The sequence below is a fragment of the Rhincodon typus genome, chromosome 14 (genome assembly GCF_021869965.1).
Source record: "Rhincodon typus isolate 14 chromosome 14, sRhiTyp1.1, whole genome shotgun sequence".
Lineage (NCBI taxonomy): Eukaryota > Metazoa > Chordata > Chondrichthyes > Orectolobiformes > Rhincodontidae > Rhincodon > Rhincodon typus.
The window spans coordinates 24,868,443-24,893,055 of NC_063345.1; the positions used below are offsets into that span (position 1 = coordinate 24,868,443).

Sequence of the window (24,613 nt, forward strand, 5' to 3'; positions counted from 1 at the left end):
TTACCTGGTGGATGCTCCCTAATTGACACCCTCAGGAAAATGACATTTGGTGCATCTTGTACCACAAGTATGAGTACAATCTGCCATTTCTTCTTTATGGTCTGATAAATTTATCAGCGCAAATTCAGTAACATGAGAAAGACTACTGATAATAAAATTGAATTAAATTTTGGGCAGGGATACAGTTTTTAGATTGCTTGGAACTGAAGCTTTTTAACTCTGAAATTAGTGTTGACCTTGGTAGTGAATGAAAGTTCAACCTGTTCATACAGCATTCCTTTGATATTTTGGTGCAGGTAGTAACACGCTTATTTTAAATGGATTATCTGTTCACTAAACTACCAGACATAGGAATGTCAAATGAGCATGTTGAAGTATTCATCTATAAATTGCATTGGCAGTAATTTTGAAACTTTTGTGTTAAAATATTAATAAGAGCTTTTAGAAAATCTGGTTAATGTACATCAAGGCAGAACTTACTGCTAGGCCGGGATACTCCCACTGAAATGCAGGTCTGGCATTCAAAGGCATTTTTGCTGTGCACTTGATAGACAGTGATTCTCCAGATAACACCTTGATTTTTTCAGTGGTATTAAGGTGAACAGATTTCACTCCTTCAACTGAGAATAAAAGGTGAAATATAATCTACTGCAATACAGAATCCTAATAAAACACAATAATCAGATCTTAGGTCAAAACACAAATACCAAAGTAGTAATGCAGCCTTTTCCACCTTGGCTATAGTAATAAGTTGACACATCAAGTTCTTGTTATACTGCTGTAGTTAATTTAGTTAAGCAAACTGAAAATGAGATGGTGGACATGAATTATATATAAACTGGAGATTCACTTGTACCTTTTAAACAGGAACAGACTGAAACTGTTTCACACATTGGGAGATAAATGTTTATTAAGTGTATTTCTGTAAATAAATGCTTATAAAAGTGTGAACTCATTGGCTCTAGTCCAAACTTTAATCTATTTGCTTCTTGCCTACTTGTAGAACAATAGACATTCATTTTGGCGAACTTTTGTAGTCATCAAAGCGAAGGGGGTTCTCCAAGAGTCATAAACTACTGTTCTGTGTTTTCCAAATATATTAGGATGAGTCATATTCAGGATATATTGTAGCAAAGTTCATGAGTTAAAAATGGTGTCCTCCAAACTCGTCAGGAATGTGCCTTTATCCAAACTTAGAATTTCCTAATGTCAGTGTAGCATTGCTCTTATTCTGGCAATGTATTATTTTGGAGAACTACAAGCCTTTTTCTTTCTCATTATGTTGCAGTTATTATGTGGCTACCTCATGGAAGTTAACTGATCAGCTGAAATACATATTGCAAACAGCACTAAGGTTTAGAAGATTGAAAGCTGTCACTTTCCATCCAAAGCAGGTCAGGAACTGACACCTAAATGAAGAATGGCAGTTAAAATCAACCAAGCTCTTGCTAATGACTCTGATGGAATAACTGGCAATTCATATTGATTTCCTACAGGGAGTTGAAATCAATTCAGAAAGAAAGAAAGTACGTACCTTCCTTGGATATCATAAAACAAGATTCAAAAGTTTGTTTATTGACTGTGGCTTTGCATCGCAACATGCCAGGAATATGTTCCAAGTTTCGAAGAATAAAACCTCGCTTAGGATCCCATTTGTTATTTATTCCATCAATTTCAAAGATTGTGTGGTCCTGTATTAGGCAGAAATTATCATTGGTTACATCAATGTACATGATAAGCATTACCTCTCAAAGGTTATGTTAGGATATCCATCATAAAGTTGTAATCTCTTAATGCTTCAACATTTCTAATCAAATAAGAAGAGAGAGGAAATATAAAAAGTGCCAAATTTCATTTGATGCTCAGTTTCATTACAGCATTGTGACAAGTGAGACGGTTTCCCTCCCTTGAGGAAACTAGAACTTGGAAAGACAGATCATAATTAAAGGGTCGCCCATTTAAAATGGAGGTGACAACTATTTTTTTCTTCTCAGGAGTGACTAGTTTTAGGAATTCTCTTCCACAGTCTACAGCCAGAGTGAAGTCATTGAACATATTCAAGGTTCAGTTGGACATATTTTTGGTTCACTGTGGAGTCAAGGATTATGGGGTACAGGTAGTAAAATGAAGATAAGGCCACAATCAAACCAGCATGATCTAATCAATTGGCAGTGAGGTCTCAAGGGACCAAATGGTGTACTCTCCTTCCTTTTCTTATGTGGGACCTTAATTGCTCTCTATCCATCACCACAGTAATCAAGTAAAACTGCAGAAGATCGATTTCTTAACAAAAGTTCTAACATTCAGTCTAATGCTTTGCATTTTTCAAATCACATTTCTACTACAATACACAGTCCCCATTGCTCTGTCTTTTGTTAGCTTTCTCCTAATTTATCATGCCACTGAAATATTCTATACTGTTCAAATAAAGTCAAGCCTACAGCTAGGAATTAGTTATATTAATTGGAAATCTATTATATGCATCTGCTATTATCGTGAAAATAGTTATCACCTCCATCCTCATTTAATGCTTGTTAATTTTCTACATGACTGCCCAAGTGCTAGATTTATAGCCCAACTGTACAGACTATTTTCATCAATGCTATCTTCACCTTTTATCATTCAAAAAATCTATATCACATTCCCCATGGCTTACTAACATAATATAGTCTTTTCGTTTCTGCCACTGATTTCAGTTACTGGAAATAAAAATTGCTGGGCTATTGGTTTAGAACAAAATAGCACTTCATAAATCTGAGAAGATAAATCTAAATATATCAAATCCTTCTTTATCAGTCAGAGTTTATCATCAAGTACAAAGGTACACAAATGAAAAAATTTAGTTTGCCTGCTTAGATTTGGCAGTCATCACATGTCAAACTGATCGATTAGAGGCAATACGTATTTGAATATCAATATGTAATGAATGGTGGGTTATTAGTGGGTTTCCTTTTTATCATAAAGTTAATTTCATGTCACATTAAAAATTGCTGATTTTTTTGTGATTTAGTTTCGCCAAGAGAGGTAGAGTTTGTGCCCTATTATAATTCAAAAATATATTTTACAACAAAATAACCAATTTTTGTAAAAGATACATCATTGCTGAAAAGTTAGTTGACAGAATAATGGCACCACCTGACATTGGTCCTTTTTTGATGGGTTTTCATTATTCTTTCAACAACTGTGCGTGGTAAGCCATGGGGAACAATAAGATAACAATCTGGATGCGCGCCAATTAGAATGCCTGCTTAAATCAAAGAAGCCTGTAACACTGCAAGTCACTTTGAAGCAGAATTCATGTTAGCTCTGAAGATAATGAGAAAGCAATTTTCATTTCCAATAAGATAATTACACATCTTTACAAATTAAGTTGCAAAACTTTGTGGTGGAGACATTTGCCCATCTAAAAAGGTAGTAGAACATCCTGGAAAGCTTTACTCCTGGTCCATGTTTAACACGTGCCATCCAAACCATGCAATAAGAGGGCACAGAATAATTGCCTGTGGTGTATACCAGATGGCCTTTTGTCTACTCTGAACCCCTGGGTTTCAAGATAAAAAGTAGGGATAAGGGTTTAGGAATGACCTGTGAGAGGCAAGAGTGAGAGCTCAGGGCAAAAGAATTCCTGAAACACTCCAGGTCACACAATGGAATTTCTTCCCAAGACTTGTGCACTTAATCTGGTGCAGCGTGCAAGGAGTGCTGCACTGTAGAACATCTTTCAGATGAGATGCTATTTGAAGTCCTCTTAAGTGGATGTAGAAGGTCTTGTTTTCAAGAAAAGCAAGAGAGATCTCCCAATTTTCTAGACATTATTTATCCCTCAACTAATGTTACTGAAACTTGAGACAAATTATTTGGTCATGTGCCAGTTCATTGTTTTTAGAAATTTGCTGTCTACAAATTGCCTGATATATTTACCTTTCTGTACTATCAAAAACATTATACTGCCTGTAAAGCACTGGTCAGGTAAGTTGTTGAAAAGATATTCTTCTTTTTGATTCCTGGAACGACCTCTCCAGCTTTCCCACTAGCTGCTAATCTGCATGGCAGGAAAGCTGTGGTGTCAACACTGTTTAGGGACCAGTTAAAATGACAGTGTGAGGCCTTGGGCATGAAATAACCCTGCCATGTATAAATTTGACAAACTCCACTTACTTTAGGAGGATACCTCATTTGGTTGCAGAGTTATGATGTTTACAATGGCAAGTGTACAGTTTTCAACAGGTAATTCAATTGGTTACAGCCAGGTAAGTTGGGTTCAAATCCACCAGTTTGATCCATCACCCTCCATCTCCCAGGTCCCACCAACAATCTGCCAGAATAGGTGCTATTTGTCAATAGGGGGCAGTCTGTGTCAGACTGTAAAGCACCTGTTCTGAGGATAAGCATTTAATGGTATGACAACAGATTGAATTTTTACAGGCACAGAGGATTTACTCCATCACAAATAATTAAAAAAGGCATTTTGTGAGTTTCCCTTCACAAAATGTAAATGGGAAATCTTGTGATAGTTTGTCATGCAATGAGGGATGGATTTAAATGAAATAAGATGTTAGAAAATTGCATCAACTGCACAGTCATTTATTTCAATGAGTCTGACAAAATGTAACTCCCTATTCCACCAGTGGTGACTGCATGCTCCACAAGGATAACACTTTACAGTTCATTGGCTTCAGGCCAGTACATTTGTCTGGCTCACGGGCTGACTCAGCCAACAGGAAATTAGAATCAAAGGGGAGATTTAATATGCTTTTTCTGGCCCCAGGAAAATAATTCTTTACTTACAGTTTCTGATCATCTTCCACTTCATCACCCAGTCATCCCTCTAAAGTGCAATTGGTGCTTATGCATGTCAGAGGACATCAATTTGCATGCATAATGAAGCTTCTGTTGCAAGGTACAGGCTCTGCCAAATATGGTAGCAGTGAGTGGTGTGCAACAATTTGAACCCTGCCACAGGCAGTTACTGCTAAGTGTTCTGTGTTAAGATTGACCCTCATATCTCTTGGGTAATAACTGGCGATTAGCTGACCTGTATTCTTAAACAGTCTTGCCTTCTTTCCGCACGCAATTCACGTCAACCCACCCTCCAAAATAAGTCCATTCACTGAGCTTTTAAAAAGTTGTTGTAGTGATTATAATGAGATCAGCCAGGTGGACCTCACAGAATATGAGTTCCCTGATTGGGGCTGCCAATCTGGTCCAATCAGGGAGCCCTGGCTGATAGGTAAGAACAGGAGAGTCAGACATCCCATTCACTCTGACAGCTGGCTCTGAAGGAGCTGGGTCAGTGTCAAGGACTCTCCATGTGCAAATAAAGGGTGACTTTGTGGAATTATTTCAGTTTTCATTCGTAGAAGTGTTGTGGGAACAGGTTTAACTTGCTTCTAGCACAAACAACACACAAGTTTATTAAAAATCAGTCACACCTTTGAATAAAGCTATTTTTGAAGAGCTGAAGCCACATAGTTTTCATATGACAGCTTTTCTAGAAGCTGAGCCATTGTCTGCCAAATTTATTAAGATTATCTTACTACCAACTTTCAACAAAATGGATGCCATTTCAATTCACAGATTTTAGAATTGGATTCCAATTAGATATAGGAATTCTGAGGTAGATTTAGATTTGGATTGCAGGATTGGGCATTTTCCTTTGTTTTTGCCTCAAGTCATTCCAGGCTTGGGGCTCATGAGCGGAAATAGACCTCTGGACCTCAATCAAATCATGGCTCTTCATAGGTGAATCAAAATGTTGAGTATTAGGTCCGTGTGTGTGTTTTTATATTCATTCATGAGATGTGGGATGCCCAGGTAGGCCAGCATTTATTCTCTACTGCTAATTGCCCAAATTTCCCAGAGCACAGTTGAGAGTCAACCACATTGCTGTGGGTCTGGAGTCACAGGCAAAGGCCAGACCAAGCAAGGATGGTAGTTTCCTTCCCTAAAGGATATTAGTAAACCAGATAGGTTTTTACAACAATCAACGATGGATTTATGGTCATCATTAGATTCTTAATTCCAGGTGTGTGTGTGTGTGTGTGTGTGTGTGTGTGTGTGTGTGTTGTGGTGCAGGGTACTGACACTGCATTATAGTATCATCATATCCTCATCCATTGTACCCATTGAAGTAATTTACAGCAGAAATCACTTTGTAATGGTCAACAGTAGATGACAAAAATGCATCTTGCCTGGTTCTGGTTGGGGCCAATTCTTATGCAAGCTGGCATCAGCTAACCTACAAAGATGGACAATTATATCTGACACTGCTTATTGGTGTGATTTACAATGCTGAATAGGAACCAGACAAACACTATTGGCATTACTTGTGAATATTTTGGGAAATATTCACAAAAGGAAAAGGTCAGCAGAATGTAAACACGTTTTCCTGCTTTCCTGGAATAGAAGTTCGTAAAACTTTAAGGCTTTATGGAGGATGTTTGTAAATGGGACTACAAAACTCTCCCATCGCTTCCTCTTGCAAAGCAGGAAGCAGACAGCTTGTCTCTGCAGCATTCAGACAGTGGGACCTGGGAACCAGCTCAAATGTATCAATTACTCAGATACAAGCTGTCACAGAAGAGGTAGAAAATAATGACAGTGGTTTAAGAACAAATACCAAGATACATATTAATCATGTTTAGAAATAATTTCCATCGTTTTCTGTATAGGTCAGAAGACTGAGCCATTCCACCTCATGGACACTTATGTCATCAATACTGTTCTTTGGCTGGAATTGTAGTAAGTTTCTGCTGTAACTATCTCCCAATATCCATAAATATTTGAAGCCCTATTCAGATGTAATGAACATTTGCGTAAGATTACATGTTTGAAACTTGAAGATATGCTAAATAAATTGTATTTAAACATGTAACAATGCCAGAAAGAAAAAAAAAAATAGGAAATGTTAAAAATGCTAGGAATTATTAACTAGGTATGATGGGATTGCTGAAGCCATTAAATGAGAAGGCACCAATCCTGCATGGATTGCAATAGGGTAATTAATGTAGTGTAGTTGCTAATTAAATCAGTTGCAGGATGGTGGGGTATTGTTAGGGAATGATTTGAAAGAGGAATGGTGTGGAAACATTGCAATAAGTTGAATGATCCATAAAGATTGCCCTGGGGAAGATAGTGAGTTGAAGCTGATACATGTAGCATAAGGAGTCCTGGCTGGGGGAATGATGAATTACCTACAGGAATATGGAATAATAAGAGGTCGGTATGTCTTGTTGTGCAGGGAGTGGGGGAACAATCAGTCGAGATGGATTCAGGTCTGCAAAATCTTGTGAGGTGTGTAGGAATGGGAATGCAGTACGTTATAAATTTTAATGAATGTTGTTGACCCAATGGGGAAACTTCTGAAGTGGCTGCATTAGAGAAAACTGCTTCTCAAGAAAAAGAGGGATCAGTCCTTGTGACATCATTTTTCACAGTGACAGATTAAGAGCTTTCATTGACAAATGGAAAGTTTTATTTAATGTGGATAGAGGTGAAAGAATGAGAGTATGGACTGAAAGTAGGATCTGATCTATAGGGTTTTTTTTAATTCATTGGTGGGACCTGGATGTCACTGGCCAGGTCAATACTTATTGCCCATCCCTAATTGCCCAGAGAGCAGCTGCGAGTCAACCACATTGCTGTGGGTTTGGAATCATATGTAGGCCAGGTATGCTTGGCAAATTTCCTTCCCTATAGGACAGTAAGTGAAGCAGATGGGTTTTTCTTGACCATCAATAACTGTTTCATGGTCATCATTAGACTCTTAATTCCAGTTGTTTTTGTTGAATTCAAATTCCACCATCTGCCATGGCAGGACTCAAACCCAAGTGCCCAGGACATTACCTGCGTCTCTGGATTAATAGCCGAGGGATAATTCCACTAGGCCTTTGCCTCCCCTAATAGCTCACTGAAAATGTTACGCTGGGTGTAGAAGTAATAAAGATTGCAAACAAATAAAGACTTGCATTTATACAGCACCTTTCAGTTTCTGAGGACAACAGCATGCATGAAAGCAAACAGATTATATTCAGAAATGTAACTGCTTTCATTTGTAGGTAAATAGAACAGCCGATGAACACATAAGAAACTACAAATAGCAGTTAATTAGTTTTGATGGTCTTGGTTAAGGGCAGGGTGTTAAGTAGGAAATGTTGCCATAAAATTTTATTTGTCAGCACGTGTAGATGAGATTTAAAATTAATGTTTCAAACAAAAGATGCCTCATCAAATACTAGACTAAGGTTACTTGAAGTGTTATGCTGATCACTATATTCTTTTGAAATGATGTGATAACTGGGGAGAATACACTGAGAGACATCTGCATTGATATTTTGAATTAGCCTTGAAAAGAGCGTACAGAAATGAAAAAATACCAATCTAGAGAGAAACATGTTAAAGTGATCTTTATCAGTATATTCAAAATTGTAGAGGGTTATAGGTAGCTTGAAAGCTATGCTATCTGTACTCAGAAACCTGATAGGAAGTTTGAATTCAGGTTCAGAAATGGGGAAGTGAACAATGCTTAAAATTCATTGTTACAGTCAGAGGTTGGTGAATACATGGAACAGCTTGTGTCTCTCAGAAGGCATTGGATGTGAAGAATGTTGGCAAAGTTAAGAAGGAACTTGAGAGAAATTTGGCAGAGTAAGGGATTGAGCAATAAAGGATTGAACAGTATGACAGATACTGCAGTGCGCCTCATTTTTCAAATGTTCACGTAGCTGTGGGACTACAACAATCTTTTCCAGCTTTGTACATTCCAATACTTTCAATTAATCAGAATTCACAACTAATTTATTTGCATAATCAATGCATAAAATCAGATCTAATGTAAAGTTTGCATTGTATTGTAATTTCTTTTCTTTGTTTGCATTTCGTCTTCTCCAGTGACAATGGTATATCATAGTATTTTATCATGAGCATATTCAGTCCACCACAACATTTTACATAAGCTTACATGGTGAGTGTTACAAAGCTTCTTAGCTATACAAGGCATTACAATGAAGTCCAGTCATGTTCACACCCACATTATCCAGTTGGGGTGATTGAGTATTAGTTGTTCCCTCCTCTAGTCAAGGGAATTGAGGCTAATTGTAACCAAAATTTTCGATTATTAGATCAATTCTAAGTGTTATTAGCTGTGTGCCTGTGATAAAACTTTGTCCAATATTGTCAGACCATATCTGAGATATGGACCAAAGAGGATGCCCATATGATGTCAATGCATTTCTTCTTCTGACTATTCAGTTTTATTCCTTTGTCCTTGTACCTGCTGCTTCCCTTTTTCTTATTATTTTACCTAATTCCTTCACAACTTACTGGGCTGTTGGATTTGTAGGTACTTTCTCTTGCCACAGAATTAGATTATGAAAATACAGCCATGGAAGCAGGAGTATCCCACCATTCGCTTGGCTGAACTGGTCCTCACTCTCAACAGCTTCTTTGATTTCTCCCACTTCCTAGAAACCAAAGGGGTGGCCATGGGCACCCGCAAGGGCCAGAACTGTGCCAGCCTCTTTGTAGGATTTGTGGCACAGTCCTTCTTCTGCAACTACACGGGTATCATCCTGCTTTCTGATGACTGCATCAGTACTGCTCGAGCTCCTCACGGGAGCACGAGGCTGTTCGTCAACTTCGCCAACACCTTCCACTGCGCCCTCAAATTCAGTTGGACTATTTCTGACACCTCCCTCCCCTTCCTGGACCTCTTCGTCTCCATCTCCAGAAACTGACTCACTACCGATATCAATTTCAAACCCACTGACTCCCACAACTGCCTTGACTGCACTTCCTCTCACCCAGCGTCTTGCCAAAATGCTTTTCCATATTCCCAATTCCTCCATCTCTGCTGCCTCTGCTCCCACAATGAGGCATTTTACTCCAGGACATTCCAGATATCCTCCTACTTTAGGGACCGTAATTTCCCCTTGTCTGTAATTAAGAATACCTTCAACCGCATCTCCTCCATTTCCTGCACTTCTGCCCTCAAACCTGCTCCCCCCAGCAGCAATAAGGATAGAGTCCCCTTAGTCTTCACATACCACCCCACCAGCCTCTGGATCCAATGCATCATCCTCCGACATTTCCGCCACCTACAATCAGAACTCACCACCAAAAAGGTATTCCCCTCCCCACCTCTGTTCACTTTCCACAGGGATCATTCATTCCGTGACTCCCTCGTCAGCTCGATACTCCCCACCGATTCTTCCTCCACAGCCAGTACCTTCCCCTGCAACCGCAAGAGGCGCAACACCTGCACCTACGCCTCCCCCCACTCACCTCCATCCAAGGCCCCAAATAATCCTTCCAGATCCAGCAGAGATTCACCTGCACTTCATCCAACTTTATTTATTACACCAGTTGCTTCTGATGTGGTCTTCTTTATATCAGGGAGACCAAACGTAGGCTCAGGGACCGGTTCACGGAGCATCTGCGCTCTGCACTCAACAACCAACCCAACGTTCCAGTTGCCATCCATTTTAATTTCCCCTCCCACTCCTCTGATGACATATCCACCCTTGGCCTCCTCCACTGTCAGAGTGAGGCCAAACGTAAACTGGAGGAACAACACCTGATATTTCACCTTGGAAGCTTACAGCCTAATGGCTTTAACATTGAATTCACCAGCTTCAATATCCCTCCACCCCCAGTCTTATCCCATGACCAGCCCTCCGACTGCTACTTGATCTAACCTGTCCATCTTCCCACTCACTTATCCAATCCACTCCTCCAACGGACCAATCACAATAACCCTCTACCTGCATCCACCTATTACCATCCCTCCTACCCTTTCTCCTGGCTCCACCCCTCTCCCTCTATTGATTTCTGGGCTCCCTCCTCCTCCCCAGTCCTGATGAAGGGTTTCGGCCTAAAACGTTGACTTACCTGCTCCTCGGATGCTGTCTGACCTGCTGTGCTTTTCCAGCTTCACATCTATAGATTCCACAATCCCACCATTCATTGTGCTAGTGAATGTTCTCCAGTAATACCTCAGGACCCAATATTCAATATAAGTATTTACTATTACAATGAATGGTGGTGCCTGCCCAGCATCTTGCGTTCTCCCACCCCTTGGACAGTTGAATCAAGAAAAATCTTAGACATCATTAATGTATGCATGCATGACAACTTAATGCCAGACTCTTGCCAGACTCAGAAGAGGTGGCATGCCTGTTTTATTGTCCCACTGTTGTTGCCAAGTCTGAGATCCATTAAATTATTACAGACTAAGAGTTGAACCATGAAACTTTTGTGTTTCTCAGGGGTTTTTAGGAACATGTTATCAGAATGTTACAATTTCAAAGAGGTTGTTATACTCCTGTGGATAACAACTTGAGGGCAATCACGAAACAGAATTCTCAAAACTCTTGATGCAAAATAAACAACATTTATGGTGAAAAACAGTTAATGTTAGAAATCTGCAATAAAATCAGAAAATATCCAAATTACACAGTCTGGATTTGAAAAGAGGAATGGCAGATAATGATATAGTCCACACCCAAACCATTTTTATTCTTTAATCTTTTTAAAAATGCTGTTGACTTATTTTCCAACCTTTTCTGCTTGTACATAACATTTCTTGGAAGGGCATTTTCACATTATATAACTTGTTTGTATGCGGATCTGTTGAAGTAGTTACAAATTTTTTTTCTTTGTGTCTTACCATCAGCAGGGTGACGTGTAGGTTTGGTTCTGTAACACGGCATGGAATCACAATCTCACTGCTTCCATTGAACTTTATCACTTCGGGCCGTTCTGTATGAGGTTCTACGAATGGACTCTGATGATCTTTTATTGAGAAAAAGCACATGGACAAAACACACTGTAAGGTTTTGTGAGGTACTAATTTATAACATTTTAAAATAACAGATGTTCCTTAAAACAGTTCAATGCAAGATTGGTTAAGATTGCCATTAGTTTTTGAAAGAAACTTTCAACCTTTTAAATGCCGAATCTCCTTTGAAGCTTTTAAAATTCCACCTTGATCTCTGTAATCACGTAAGTGAATTATCATAGAAACATAGGAGTAGTAGGAGGCCATTCAGCCCTTTGAGCCGGCTCCAACATTCTTCATGATCATGGCTGATCATTCAAGTCAATAGCCTAATCCTGCTTTCTCCCCATAATCTTTGACCCCATTCGCCCATTCAAGTGCTATATCTAGTTGCCTCCTGAATACATTCAATGTTTTGGCATCAACTACTTCCTGTGTTAATGAACTCCACAGGCTCACCACTCTTTTGGTGAAAAAATGTCTTCTCACCTCCGTCCTAAATCGTCTACCCCGAATCCTAATATTATGACCCTTGGTTCTGGACACACCCACCATTGGGAACATCCTCCCTGCATCTACCCTGTCCACTCCTGTTAGAATTTTATAAGTCTCTATGAGATCCCGCTTCATTTGTCTCATCTCTAGCGAAAACAATCCCAACTTGATGTCAGACCCGCCATCCCCGAAATCAACCTGGTAAACCTTTGCTGCACTCCCTTGAGAAGCTCTGCTACATAAGCTCATAGAGCAGGAACAAACAGTACCTAGACTTGACCTCATCTACTTTTCAAGGTTGTTCACACTACTACTGATTAGAGCTTTACAAAAAAAATATTCTAATTGGCCAAGGACCAGGATAACACCACGTGAGCAGTAACTGGGGTGGGGGGGTGGAGTCCAGGCAGCAGCATTTTAGAGTGAGGGTGTGTCAATAGTTGTAACTACAAGTCATCAGTTCATCAGTTAAGCAAACGTTTCTGAGATTTTAAAGTAGGTTCTGTCTTTTACCAATCCCAAGTAAGTCTGGTTAATTTAATCAACACAAGAATGGAAAAGTTAGATATTCCAATCTATTCCTTCGTTATTGATGGTAATTTAAACTGCCCATTGCATTTCTTTTTCTTCTTTCCACAGTGAATGTGTTCATAAAATTATAGCTTTGAATTCAAAAGTGAAATTGTGGTTGAGCGATCATGCATAGAGTTTGATAGGAAGTGCACAAACAAGGAAAGTGAATGCAAAATGTTACCAACATTAAATATAATAGATCACATGGATTCACAGCAAACAAAGCCATTCAGTATTTTAACAATGTTGAATGTTCTGATTCTCAAAATTACTTTAAACCATGTAATCCTGTGTTCCCAAAAGTGAATTGTGCTATCAGGGAATATAAATCAAAGGAGAGATGTATAGTATTATAGCCCTATATCCCACTTGTATTTACTTTGAATGCACTTTTTGTGCTCAGAGTCTGGAATTAACATCAACCATTTGCATTGAAAATCAATATTTGTACAAGTCTGAAATTGCTAGAATGACAGTTTCTTTTTATTAATTCACAGAATGAGGGCATCACTGGTTAGGCCAGCATTTATTGCCCATCCCTAATTGCCCAAAAGGCAGTAAGATTGAACCCCATTGCTGTGGGTCTGGAGTCACATGTAGGCCAGACCAGATAAGGATGTACTCTCCTTCCCTAAAAGGATATTGGCGAACCAGACGGGTTTTTCTGACAATTGGCTTTGGATTTATGGATTTCATTTAGACTCATAATTCCAGATTTTTAAATTACATTCAAATACCATCATCTGCCCATGGTGAGATTTGAACCCAGGTCCCCAGAACATTACTTTGGTCTTTGGATTAACAGTTTAACAATAATACTACTAGGCCATTGGCTTCCCAATGGATCATATTCTGAAGCAGAAAGCTGCAAAGGCAGTTATATTAAAAATCATAGCCAAGATTTTTCTTCTTAGTAAATACAATTAAGTAATAAAGGAATTATTCTGAAATCCAAATCAATAAACACTGAGAAATAAATTCCATTGTATATGAACTGAGAGGAAGATTTGTTTTTTTCTCAGGAATGGAAAATACTTTCAAATGATGTCTTTGAGTTGTTGGTGCTTGAAGTGAAATAAATAAGGGGAGTCCTTATTGATATTTAAAAGATCCTTTATGGAGAAGAATCACTTAGAATATGTAGTAAGAAATCTGTGAATGTGAAAGACCCAAGCACAGATGCAAATAGACTGCTAGTCAGCAGATACCAATTAAGCATCCAATCAAAGTATGAGCATAGTGGACATAACTTGCACTCTTTTTTCAGGCTGTAATAGCTCTTGGTGAATGGGGTTTGGGCAGCATGATCTCAGCTCAATGCTGTGTAGAAGCATGCAAATATAGAATACAAATTTCATTTTGAATCGTTTGGAACAGTTGTTGCACTGAAATCCTAATGGTACTTGATGCAACCAATTCTACAGCACATGATTGCACCAAGTTGAGTGACTGACATGGGAAAAATTTCAGGATAGCTACATGAATAGGTACTTGGATTCGGTGATTGTTTCTGCATTTCTTGAAATGCAGCAGTGTGAGCAGCTGTGTCATGCTACAGTACAGTTTATATTGGTGGGAAGGGAGTTGTAAGTACTGATTCTATTGAGCAATGCATCAGTCATTTGCTTGACATATCTGTAGCTATGTTGAAAGGAAGCAGACAATTGAGGTTTGGCTGCCCCTGGAAATGTCATTCATGCTGTGGAATTTGGCTCTGGTCTCCTGACACGAGATGGCACAGTTCTGTAACAATCTATGTACTATACAGGCATGGGTAGTCCCCTCAATCATTGGCAGAGCTGCAGTTTGGTAGAATAAAGGTGAGTAAACCAAAGGTTCTCTCCCTAGAATATCTTCATGATCCTCTTTGTTTTCAAGCATGGAAATTCATGGATTACACCGCGAAGTCAAACATGACATTAACAAAAAAATGTTTCTTCACCAACACAAAAATGCAATTGGCCATTAATGATTTTACTCAATCTAAACATCCACATGTGAGGTATTTGCCAGAACTGTGATTGAAAAATTTTTTTATGGAAAAGTTAGTGAGGTTAGCAAATGTGTGTGTATTCCAATTTGACTGGTGACAGTGGTAGAAAGAATACTTTCTTCCCCCTTAAAAGCCGTGGTTGATTGTTGATAGTTATTTCAAGCGAAGCCACTTACACATAAGTTAATTCCAGAGAAAACTGAAGTAGTTTATAGCTGAATATACCCTGATGTTCGATGATTTCAGTGGCATACAATTTATTTCACAGAAAAGCCATTGGCACTTTTAACGATTTTGAGAATTTGCTCTTGTTTGGAGAATTTAAATTTTTTAACAGAATATTAGATATAGAAAGAGCTGTTCTCTTATGCTTAATCAAAAACAGGCATGAAGAAAGTTGCATACTGTTATGATTTTGCAAGGGCCTGCTAACATTCAAAAAAGAAATCCAAGCATTTAGCAATTAACTTATGGAATCACGCCTCAAGGTTTCAACTTTTTGAAACAAAAACAAACTTTATTATATATAAGGAGAAATTGTACAGAGCAAGCTTAACTTAATACTGCAGCTTATAAAGGCATATACTAGAAACCTAGTTCTGCTTTTTAACTACTCCCCCACCCGAAGTACCACAAGAGTATCACATGAAATCTTGAAAGTTCATTCAACTTTCCTGGGACAAACCCAAAGTACGCCTGGAATTCACATCAATTCTCCTCAGTGTTTCAGCAATCCTCTAAGGTAAGATTTTATTAAGGTTTTTTTGACTATAGGACACGCAAGATCTGAAAAGAAAAGGTGGCAACTCTGAATGCCTCCATTCCTTGTTCAGGTTGACAGTAAATACCAAACTTCTTTCTCACAGCTTTCTAAGCTCACTCTTCTCATTGCTTTCTGTCGCAAGGCTCTATGAGGATCACTGCAGACTTTTTCTGCAAGCTGCAAGTGAGAGCAAACCTTTCTCATGTTATTCCCTCATGAAAACCAAACTGACTTGAAGTTAGTATTTTCTCTACATTTAGTAAAATTTACATTTTAAAACGTATGAACCATGAACTAGATTTTTTCAACAATGCATTAATTTGTTTATTTATTTTCTAGCCTGCCCAAGACTGCACTGAATTTATTGATGGGGCGATGCATCATTATGTGGTTACAAAATAGTGACCCATTTTGGGATACAGATTTTCTTTTCCATACTCTAACACTTTTAGAATGTCTAAACCTGTGTGGGACCATAACTAGGAGAATCTTCAACGCTTCTTAAATTTCTAAAGTTACAAAATGTATGGTGCTGAGATAGGTCGGTGGTAGAAAGGGAAGGAGGAATAATTGTTTGAATATAATCATGCTGAGTTGACAAAATCATGACATACTTTCTATTCTCTTTCAACAAAGCACTCACATCCCACTTTTTCATTATCCATAATCCTGACGAAGTACCAGAGTTTTCACGACAACTCTTGCAAAGTAAAATATCATCAAAAAGCATAGCTTAATATTGTTTGTTTCTTTATTTGCATTTCATTTTTCTTTCCATTTCTCTATAATACCTGAAATGATCCAATTTTCATGGGTCCTCATAGTTATGAACGATTTTCATGTAAAATTTTTCTCAATGCTTCTGTAAAGTGTCTTGAGATATAAATGTTGTTAATCAACCTGATAAGATGTATAATGACAAACTGCAGGTGGAACTTCAATCTGGGCCTTCTGGCTCAGAGGTAGATATACCATTACTGCACCAGAATGGCCCTTCCATAAAACATATTACAATACAAAAGGTGCTGTTTTCCCAGTGAGAAAATTGATATAATATTTCTTTTTGATTTGTATTGTAGACATTCTCATTTCTGTGCAATCCTGCTCCATAGGAGCAAGAATAAAATTTGTGACATACAATTTTCAGCAGAACAGATAAATCAAGTGTAATGTAATTGCTTCATATCATTTTCGGTTCAACTTGCATTGTTGTATGGCACATGACAGAAAAGCAGAAGCAGGCCATTTGGCGCATCATGTCTGCTCTGCCATTCTATAAGATTATGGCTGATCTGATAATCTTCAACTCCACTTTCCTGCCTTTTCTCCATACTCTTGATTCCCTTACTGATTAAAAATTTATCGCAGCCCTAAATATATTTAATGACACAATATCTACACCTCTACGCTTTCTGTGGCAAGAATTCCACAGATTCACTAACTTCTGATCAAAGAAATTCTTTGTGATCTATTTTAAATTGATTTCCCTTTAGTCTGAGTTGATGCTGTCTGGTCCTGGACTGTCTCACAAGGGGAGACAACCTCTTAGCGTTGACCCTGTCAATCTCCCTAAGAATGTTGTTTGATTCAATAAGGTCACCTTTCATTCTTCTAAACTCCAATGGGTACAAGTCCAACCTACTCAACATCTCCTTATAAGAAAATCCTTCCATGCCTGAGATCATCCTAATGAACCTTCTCCAGACTGCCTTCAATTTCAATCTTTCCTTACATAAGGGGACCAAAACTGTTGACAGGACACTATCTGTGGGCTAACTATGTCCTTGTATTAGTTAGTTTTAACAAGACTTCCCTATTTTTATACTGCATTCCCTTTGAAATATAGGCCAATATTCCACTTGTCTTCCCTGTTACCTGCTGAACATGAATGCTATTTTTTCTGATTTATGCATAAGGACTCCCAAATCTCTCAGATTTCTGCAGTCTTTCCCAACTTGCATAATATTCAGCTCCTCTGTTCTTCCTTCTATCTCATCACATTATGTACAATGTCAAGTTTTTGAACACTCGCTAAATATGCTTATATCCCCCTGCAGCCTCTTTGTGTTACATTCATCATTTGCTTTTCCATCGATTTTTGTGCCATCCGCAAACATGGCTATAATACAGTCACTTCCCTCTAGAGAAATTTGGCAGGATAATCACAGTGTATCACAACAATCAGCTTACTACAGTTACTTAGTATGCTCAAATTATGCCTGAAACACGATGAATATAAACTAGCTTATTTAGAACCTATTCTGATGGTCAGGAATTCCATGTTGTGCTGACATTTTACACTTGGTTATATATGGTAAAAGAAAGCCCACATAACTGAATAGAATTGACCATGGGGTAAGGGTTCGTCCATTTAAGACAGAAATGAGATGAATTCCTTCTCTGAGGATAGTGAATCTGTGGAATTATTTGCTGCAGAGATCTGTTGAGGCTGGGTCATCAAATATATTGAAGGTAGAGCTAGACTGATTCTTAATCAATAAGGGAATCAAGGGCTACAAGGAAGAGGCAGGAAAATATAATTGAGGATTATCAGAACAGGCAAGATCTCATTCCATGGCGGAACAGGCTTCATGGGCAGAATGCCAACTTCTGTGCCTATATCTTATGGACATATAACAACAAAGGTTGGGTCAAGATATGGCACATTTTAATAATATATTAGCATTCAATTGTGTGTCCCCAATGTTTTTTCTTGCTTTGAAATATATAGTTCTTGTTCTTGAACTGCAATTGCTTTTCAAATCTTTCAAATGTACCACAGTCTGATGGGATGATTATTTTCTCTGTCTACTGATAAAGAACAGCCTTTCTGAAATGGTCTATCTAAATCCTGCTCTTACTGAGGTCGGAGAGTCCTGGTTCACAGTTGTACTCCAGGTCATGACCACAAAATCGAAGTTGGCATAGCAGTAATAATAAGGGAATACTGCACTGTCGGAGGTACCTTCCTTCAGTTGAGGTGTTAAACTGAGGCTTTCTCTGCCTCCTCAATTGGATTTTAAAGGTCTCCTGGCACTATTTAGAAGAAGAGCAGGGGAGAGCTATCTCCTGTGTCTTGGCCAGTACTTATCCTCAATCATCACCTAGGAAACAGATTATGTGGTCATTAAAACAATACTGTTTGTGAGAGATAGTAGGAACTGCAGATGCTGGAGAAGCTGAGATAACAAGGTGTAGAGCTGGATGAACACAGCAGGCCAAGCAGCATCAGAGGAGCAGGAAAGCTGACGTTTTGGGCCTAGACCCTTCTTCAGCAAACATATTGTCAGTTACATTTTCTTCATTACAGCAGTAAAGTATGTTAGGATATGCTAAAGTTGTGAAAAGTACAATGTAAATGCAAGTCTTGCATTTTCTTTCTGTACTGTACCAAATTGTCATTAATTTAACATTTGAACCTGCCACTCTGGGACATTCATATTCTTCAGCCTGCTGAGTGTCAGGCTGATTACAAACAAAAGCAAATAGCTGTGCCACAAAAAATAAATTATTCTCCTTCCACTTGTAGGAGAAATGCCCAAAAAACTATCATAATTGTGACCTCAAAATACTGATAAAGGATCAATGCCAATTTAAGTATGATGATTTATGCAAACACTATATTCCTTCCCAGTTATACAAAACAAACAATCAAGACCATAAACTCTGATTGTTAAGGAGAAAATAAAGATGTTTGGATGCATGACCTCTTTGTAAGAAAAGACCAAAACTAGAAGCTAACTGAGTGAGTTACCATGTTTAATTTCACCCAAATTTCATCGGAACACCATCTACGAGTTTGCTGACAACACCACTGCTGTAGGCCGGATATCAAACTATGTTGAGACAGAATACAGGAAGGAAATAGAATGCTTGGTGTTGTGGTGCGAAGATAACAATCTGTCCCTCAATGTCAGCAAAACTAAAGAGTTGATCATCGACTACAGGAAGAAAGGAGGAGGACGCACCCCTATTGACATCAACAGAGCTGAGGTGGAGAGGGTCGAGAGCGTCAAGTTCCTGGGAATGACATTAACCAACAATCTGTCCTGGGCCACCCATGTAGATACGACGGTCTAGAAGGTACAACAATGCCTATTCATCCTCAGGAGGCTAAGGAAATTCGGCATGTCCATAAAGACCCTCACCAACTTTTACAGATGGGCCATTGAAAGCATTTTATCTGGATGCATCACAGCTTGGTACGGCAACTGCTCTGCTCAGGATCGTAAGAAACTACAGAAAGTTATGGACACGGCCCAGACCAATACGCAGGCCAGCCTCCCATCCATCGACTACATCTATACTTCTTGTTACTGCAGAAAAGCAGCCAACGTCATCAAAGATCCCTCCCATCCTGGTTATAATCTCTTCCAACCACTTCTGTCGGGCAGAAGATACAAAAGCTTAAACACACATACCAGCAGGTTCAAGAACAGCTACTTCCCTACTATTATTAGTCTGCCGAATGGACCTCTCAAATTTCAATTGCAATGTTTTTGTACACTTTGCTCTGTTCAATTACCTTATGATCTGCATGTCCTTGTATGTTATGATTTGCCTGTACTGTATGCAAAACAAACTTTTCACTGTACTTGGGTACATGTGACAACAGTAAATCAAATCGAATCAAATCAAACATTTTGACTTGGAGGTCATGAAGGCTATCAACAAAATTGCAGTAACATAAGGGTATTTTATGTTAGAAATAGGATTAGAAACAGACCACTTGGCACTAGGAGCCTATTCTATCATTGAAGAAGATCATGACTAATCTGATTTGGCCTCAGCTCCACTTTACTGCCTGCTCCTCATTACCTTCAAATCCACTGTAGATCAACAATCAGTCTGATGTAGCCTTCTGTGAGCTGACTGATACTATAAAAACCAACAAAAACAGAAGTTGCTGGAAAAGCTCAGCAGGTCCGGCAGCATCTGTGAAGAAAAAATCAGAGATAACGTTTCGGGTCCGGTGACCCCTCATCAGAACTGCATCCCCAATCCTTTTGGCTTTTACTATAAAAGCCAAACTTATTTAACATGCAGCCTTCAGACTGATCTCTCGAACTGAAGAATCCTCGAAAATTACAGCTATACAACATATCTTTGTTAACACTAAAGTCTCAGCTAGCAATTCTTAGATTAGTTCTAGTTCTTGTTGCAGTTTTTACTAGATTTAGGCAGTCGTTGTCCAGTCTGTTTGAGAAAGCATAGTGTTAAAAAGTGCATTTTTGAAAGAGTAAGAGATAATGAGAGTGAGAGTGAAAGGCTGGAGAAGACAAGATTTAGAGAGAGAAGATCTATTTAAAACTGTATCACCAAGTTTTATCACCCACCTTGAGATTAAGAGACACCGGGTTTAAACCAGAAACATCAGAAGCAGTTAGCAACCAGTTCATTCATATCACAAAACAATGCGGTTGCACAAGTCCTGGAAATTTGCTAACTACAAGCATATAGACTTTATTCAGTTGGCTAAAAGAAGACAAATGACTTGCATTTATAGAATTCTTTTCAACACTGGATGTCTTAATGCACTTTACAACTAATGAATTATTTTGGAAGTGTCATTGCTCTTGTAATTTAGGACCAGCCATCTAATGTTAATTTTCAGCCAAGTGACTCTAAAGTACTTTACAAATGCATTTTAATCTCTGACATGAATTTCAACTGTAATGTTATTATCAGCCAGTTGTTAATGATTGGTTTGTGTTTCTCTTTTTTCATAAATTAATCATATCTACTAATTATTTACATTTTTAATGTTTAAAAATAATTATTGCTAACTGTGAGAGCTAATAAATTTAGGGCTGATAAATTACTGTTAGTTTGTGACTGTTGTTTGACACCTTATTTGATAGTTGACTAGAAAAAGTTAATTTGGTAGCTCGTACACATTCTGATGGAAGGTGTAGTGTCAATGCTGATACACTCTGAACCTATTAATGTCGGACAGTTCACCAAGCCTATGGTATGCATTCCTAGTTGGAAAAGTTTCTTGTTAAGGAGTTATGGTGAAGGCATTTGGGATTTTTCCAATGCCCAATACTTGTCTCATGATAGCAGTTCCATTATTTCTACAACCGAGACATCTTCACGCACAGTTAACAAATATAGAAACCAAAATCATATTCCCGATGAAACAGTATCATTCCATTTCTGCCGGACAATTCATGACATACTGGACTTATTTTATGCTGTTCCTGTGTTTGGAATTCTGTGGGTCTGTACTGAGCACATGTATTTCATACATAAATCTGTCCATTGTGGAATGTGTTTGATTCTTTTTAAAACTGCCAACCTGTTTTTCATCACCTCACATCTACAAGAACTGTACAGTGCTAAATTATTTGGGTGCTCACTATTCTAAAAGAAAGATGGTGAAGGTCACTACAGATGTATCATAAACTATAACATTTTTTCTTTAGACTTGATGCAAAACGCTCGTTAATCCTGCAAGGGTGAAATCAAATAAGTAATCCCATCATGCATAGAATGAAATGGTTTCACAATGTGAACACATTGAAATCATTTTGAATTCCTCTTGGGAGTTTTTAAGAGTAAGCTCAGGTCTTTGGATACTGAGTATACTTTGTATTGGAACCATGCATGGCAAATAATTCTACCTTGATGTTATTAGATTGCTATCCATGCTGACAATGATCCCAAATAATCATCCAGAGAAAAGCTTAGTGCATCCATTGTACGTCAGCAAGATTTTATTCATTACAAGTTTGATAAGTATCTAATGCTTTAAACTGCAGGATGGGCATTAATTTCATGTTGGTTTTGCTGAACTGCCATCAAACGTTTGGAAGCACCTACTTGTTTTGGGACTTCTCTCTTTGATAGTAATTAACTTACAATGCAGCATATGCATCTTTACAAAGATTGAGATGCATACAGCTACAGGCACTTAATATTGTGAAAAATCTGGACAAATTAGGTAGGGAGAAACTGTTCTCACTTGTGAAAGGATCAAAAACAAGAGGACACAAATTTAAAGTAATCGGCAAAAGAGGCAAAAGTAACATGAGAATAAGTTTTTTGGTGCAGTGAGAGGTTAGTGTTTGGAATGTGCTTGACAACGTGGTGGAGGTAGGTTCACTTAAGGCATTCAAGAGGGAATTAGACTGTTACTTGAAAAGCAGGCACAATCAATGTTATGGAGAGAAGGCAGGAGAATGGCACTAAGTGAGTTGCTCATTCAGAGAGGCACTGTAACAATTCTGTGATTCTGTAAATATAATGTGTAATTGAAAGGAATGCCCCAAATTAAACACTATTACACATTAACACATTAATATTGCACATTTCGTGGCATTGATCTCCTGAAATTATTGAACAGTATTATTACCTGACCTACAGTGAACAATACTACCAGAAATTCAATTGTTTATTAAAACAAATTGAGGTTCTGCTTTTCTTTGCTGGCCAATACAATGGAAATGAACACTGACACTTTTAGATAATCTTTATCAGCATCAAGCATGTCCAAGTTAGATATAGAATGATCAGATGCATGGTACACCTTCTTTCTTTCAGAGGAAGATTTCTGAATGCATAAGTGTGAAGCTAGCTACTAATCCAGTTATCATAGACTCTGTGAATGCAATTTTCAAGTTAACCATTGCAGTTTTACGTTGTGGACTTATGACCACCAGATAGTACTACAGGAGAGACTGCCCAAAGTCACTCTAGAATGAACTATTAGAAACAACAGAAAAACAAAGCTGTGATCCTGGTGTTTAGGGTGAAATTACATTGCAGATACAACGTGCTTGCTTGAGTCTTTGTTCCAGAGTATAACTCAGATGCCACAGACAACACAGAATGGAGCTGGAGGAACACAGCAGGCCAGGTAGATTCAGAAAATTCTGAAGAAGGGTTCCGATCCGAAACGTCAACTTTCCTGCTCTTTTGATGCTGCCGGGCCTGCTGTGCTCCTCCAGCTCCACACTGTGTTATCTCTGACTCCAGCATCTGCAGTTCTCGCTATCTCTGAGTGAGTTATAACTCAGATACCAGTTTGGCCATGCTTTAATTTTAAAGTTCTTTTAGTTGCATTCAACTCCCTTCATGCTCTTACCTCCTTATCCCTGTAACCTTCTACTGCTCAACAATTCTTTGGAATGTCTGTGTTGCTCCAATTCTGGCCACCTTCAAATCCCTAATTTTAACTAGCCCCATTGTTGATGGCTGTGCTTTCAGCTGCACAGACCCAAATCTCTAGAACTTTCTACTCAACCTCTTTGTCGCTGTACATCCATCTCCTTCTTTAAGACACTCTTTTAAAACATTCTTTTTGAATCCATCCTCATATCTCCTTTGCGTCACTGTGTAAAACCATTGTGTGAGACTGTGAAGCACATTGGAATGTTTTATTACTGTGAAGACATTATATAAATGCAATTTGTTGCTGCTAAACAGGGTAGAGAATCAGACCCGAAGGCTTTGTTCTCTGAAATTTGCATTTTGACAATTTTATTATTTGGTTTTGTATGGTTATGTCATCAACAGTTTAGTTCTGTGCAAATTGTTTGTGAAATCAACCCAAAAAGGTTCTTTCATGTTTGTAAACCGTTTGCTTTTGGGAGTGTGTTTCAATTGCTACAAAGTGATTTTTGAATTTCCCTCCTAATTCTTAAATGCCTTCTACAAAAGTAAATCAAGATAAATGAAGATTCATTTCCAGTGAGCAAATGCACAATTAAATGATATTGTGGAATATCACTTCTCTTGGAGCCTTTTAGTCACGGATCAGTTTTCAAAGATCCTGGCACTGATGCATCACAATATATCAGGAACTTAAAAACAAAGGCGAATCAGGAAATAATTGCAAATGACCAGCATTTCCGAAACCTTCAGAATCTATTTCCCAAGCAGAAGAGAATACAAAGGGGCACCAAACACTTCCCTTTCAGTAATCTGTACTCACATTGACTCAACTCAGCATACCTCCATCTCAGTATCACATGCTGCATTTTGTTGAATATGATCCTGTATTTCTATT

The 24,613-nt window shown here is 38.4% G+C and overlaps 1 protein-coding gene across 2 annotated transcripts in view; it reads right to left on the minus strand.

Annotated features, from left to right (window-relative positions):
- Positions 1-24,613, minus strand: part of kdrl (kinase insert domain receptor like) — a 181,133-nt gene that overhangs the window by 99,799 nt on the left and 56,721 nt on the right. For both annotated transcript variants that reach the window (XM_048605338.1, XM_048605339.1), the window contains exons 4-6: positions 11,666-11,790; positions 1,535-1,691; positions 481-620 (exon numbers count right to left, since the gene is read on the minus strand). In XM_048605338.1, the coding sequence (XP_048461295.1) occupies positions 481-620; positions 1,535-1,691; positions 11,666-11,790 (422 nt within the window). The remainder of the gene's footprint in view (positions 1-480; positions 621-1,534; positions 1,692-11,665; positions 11,791-24,613) is intronic.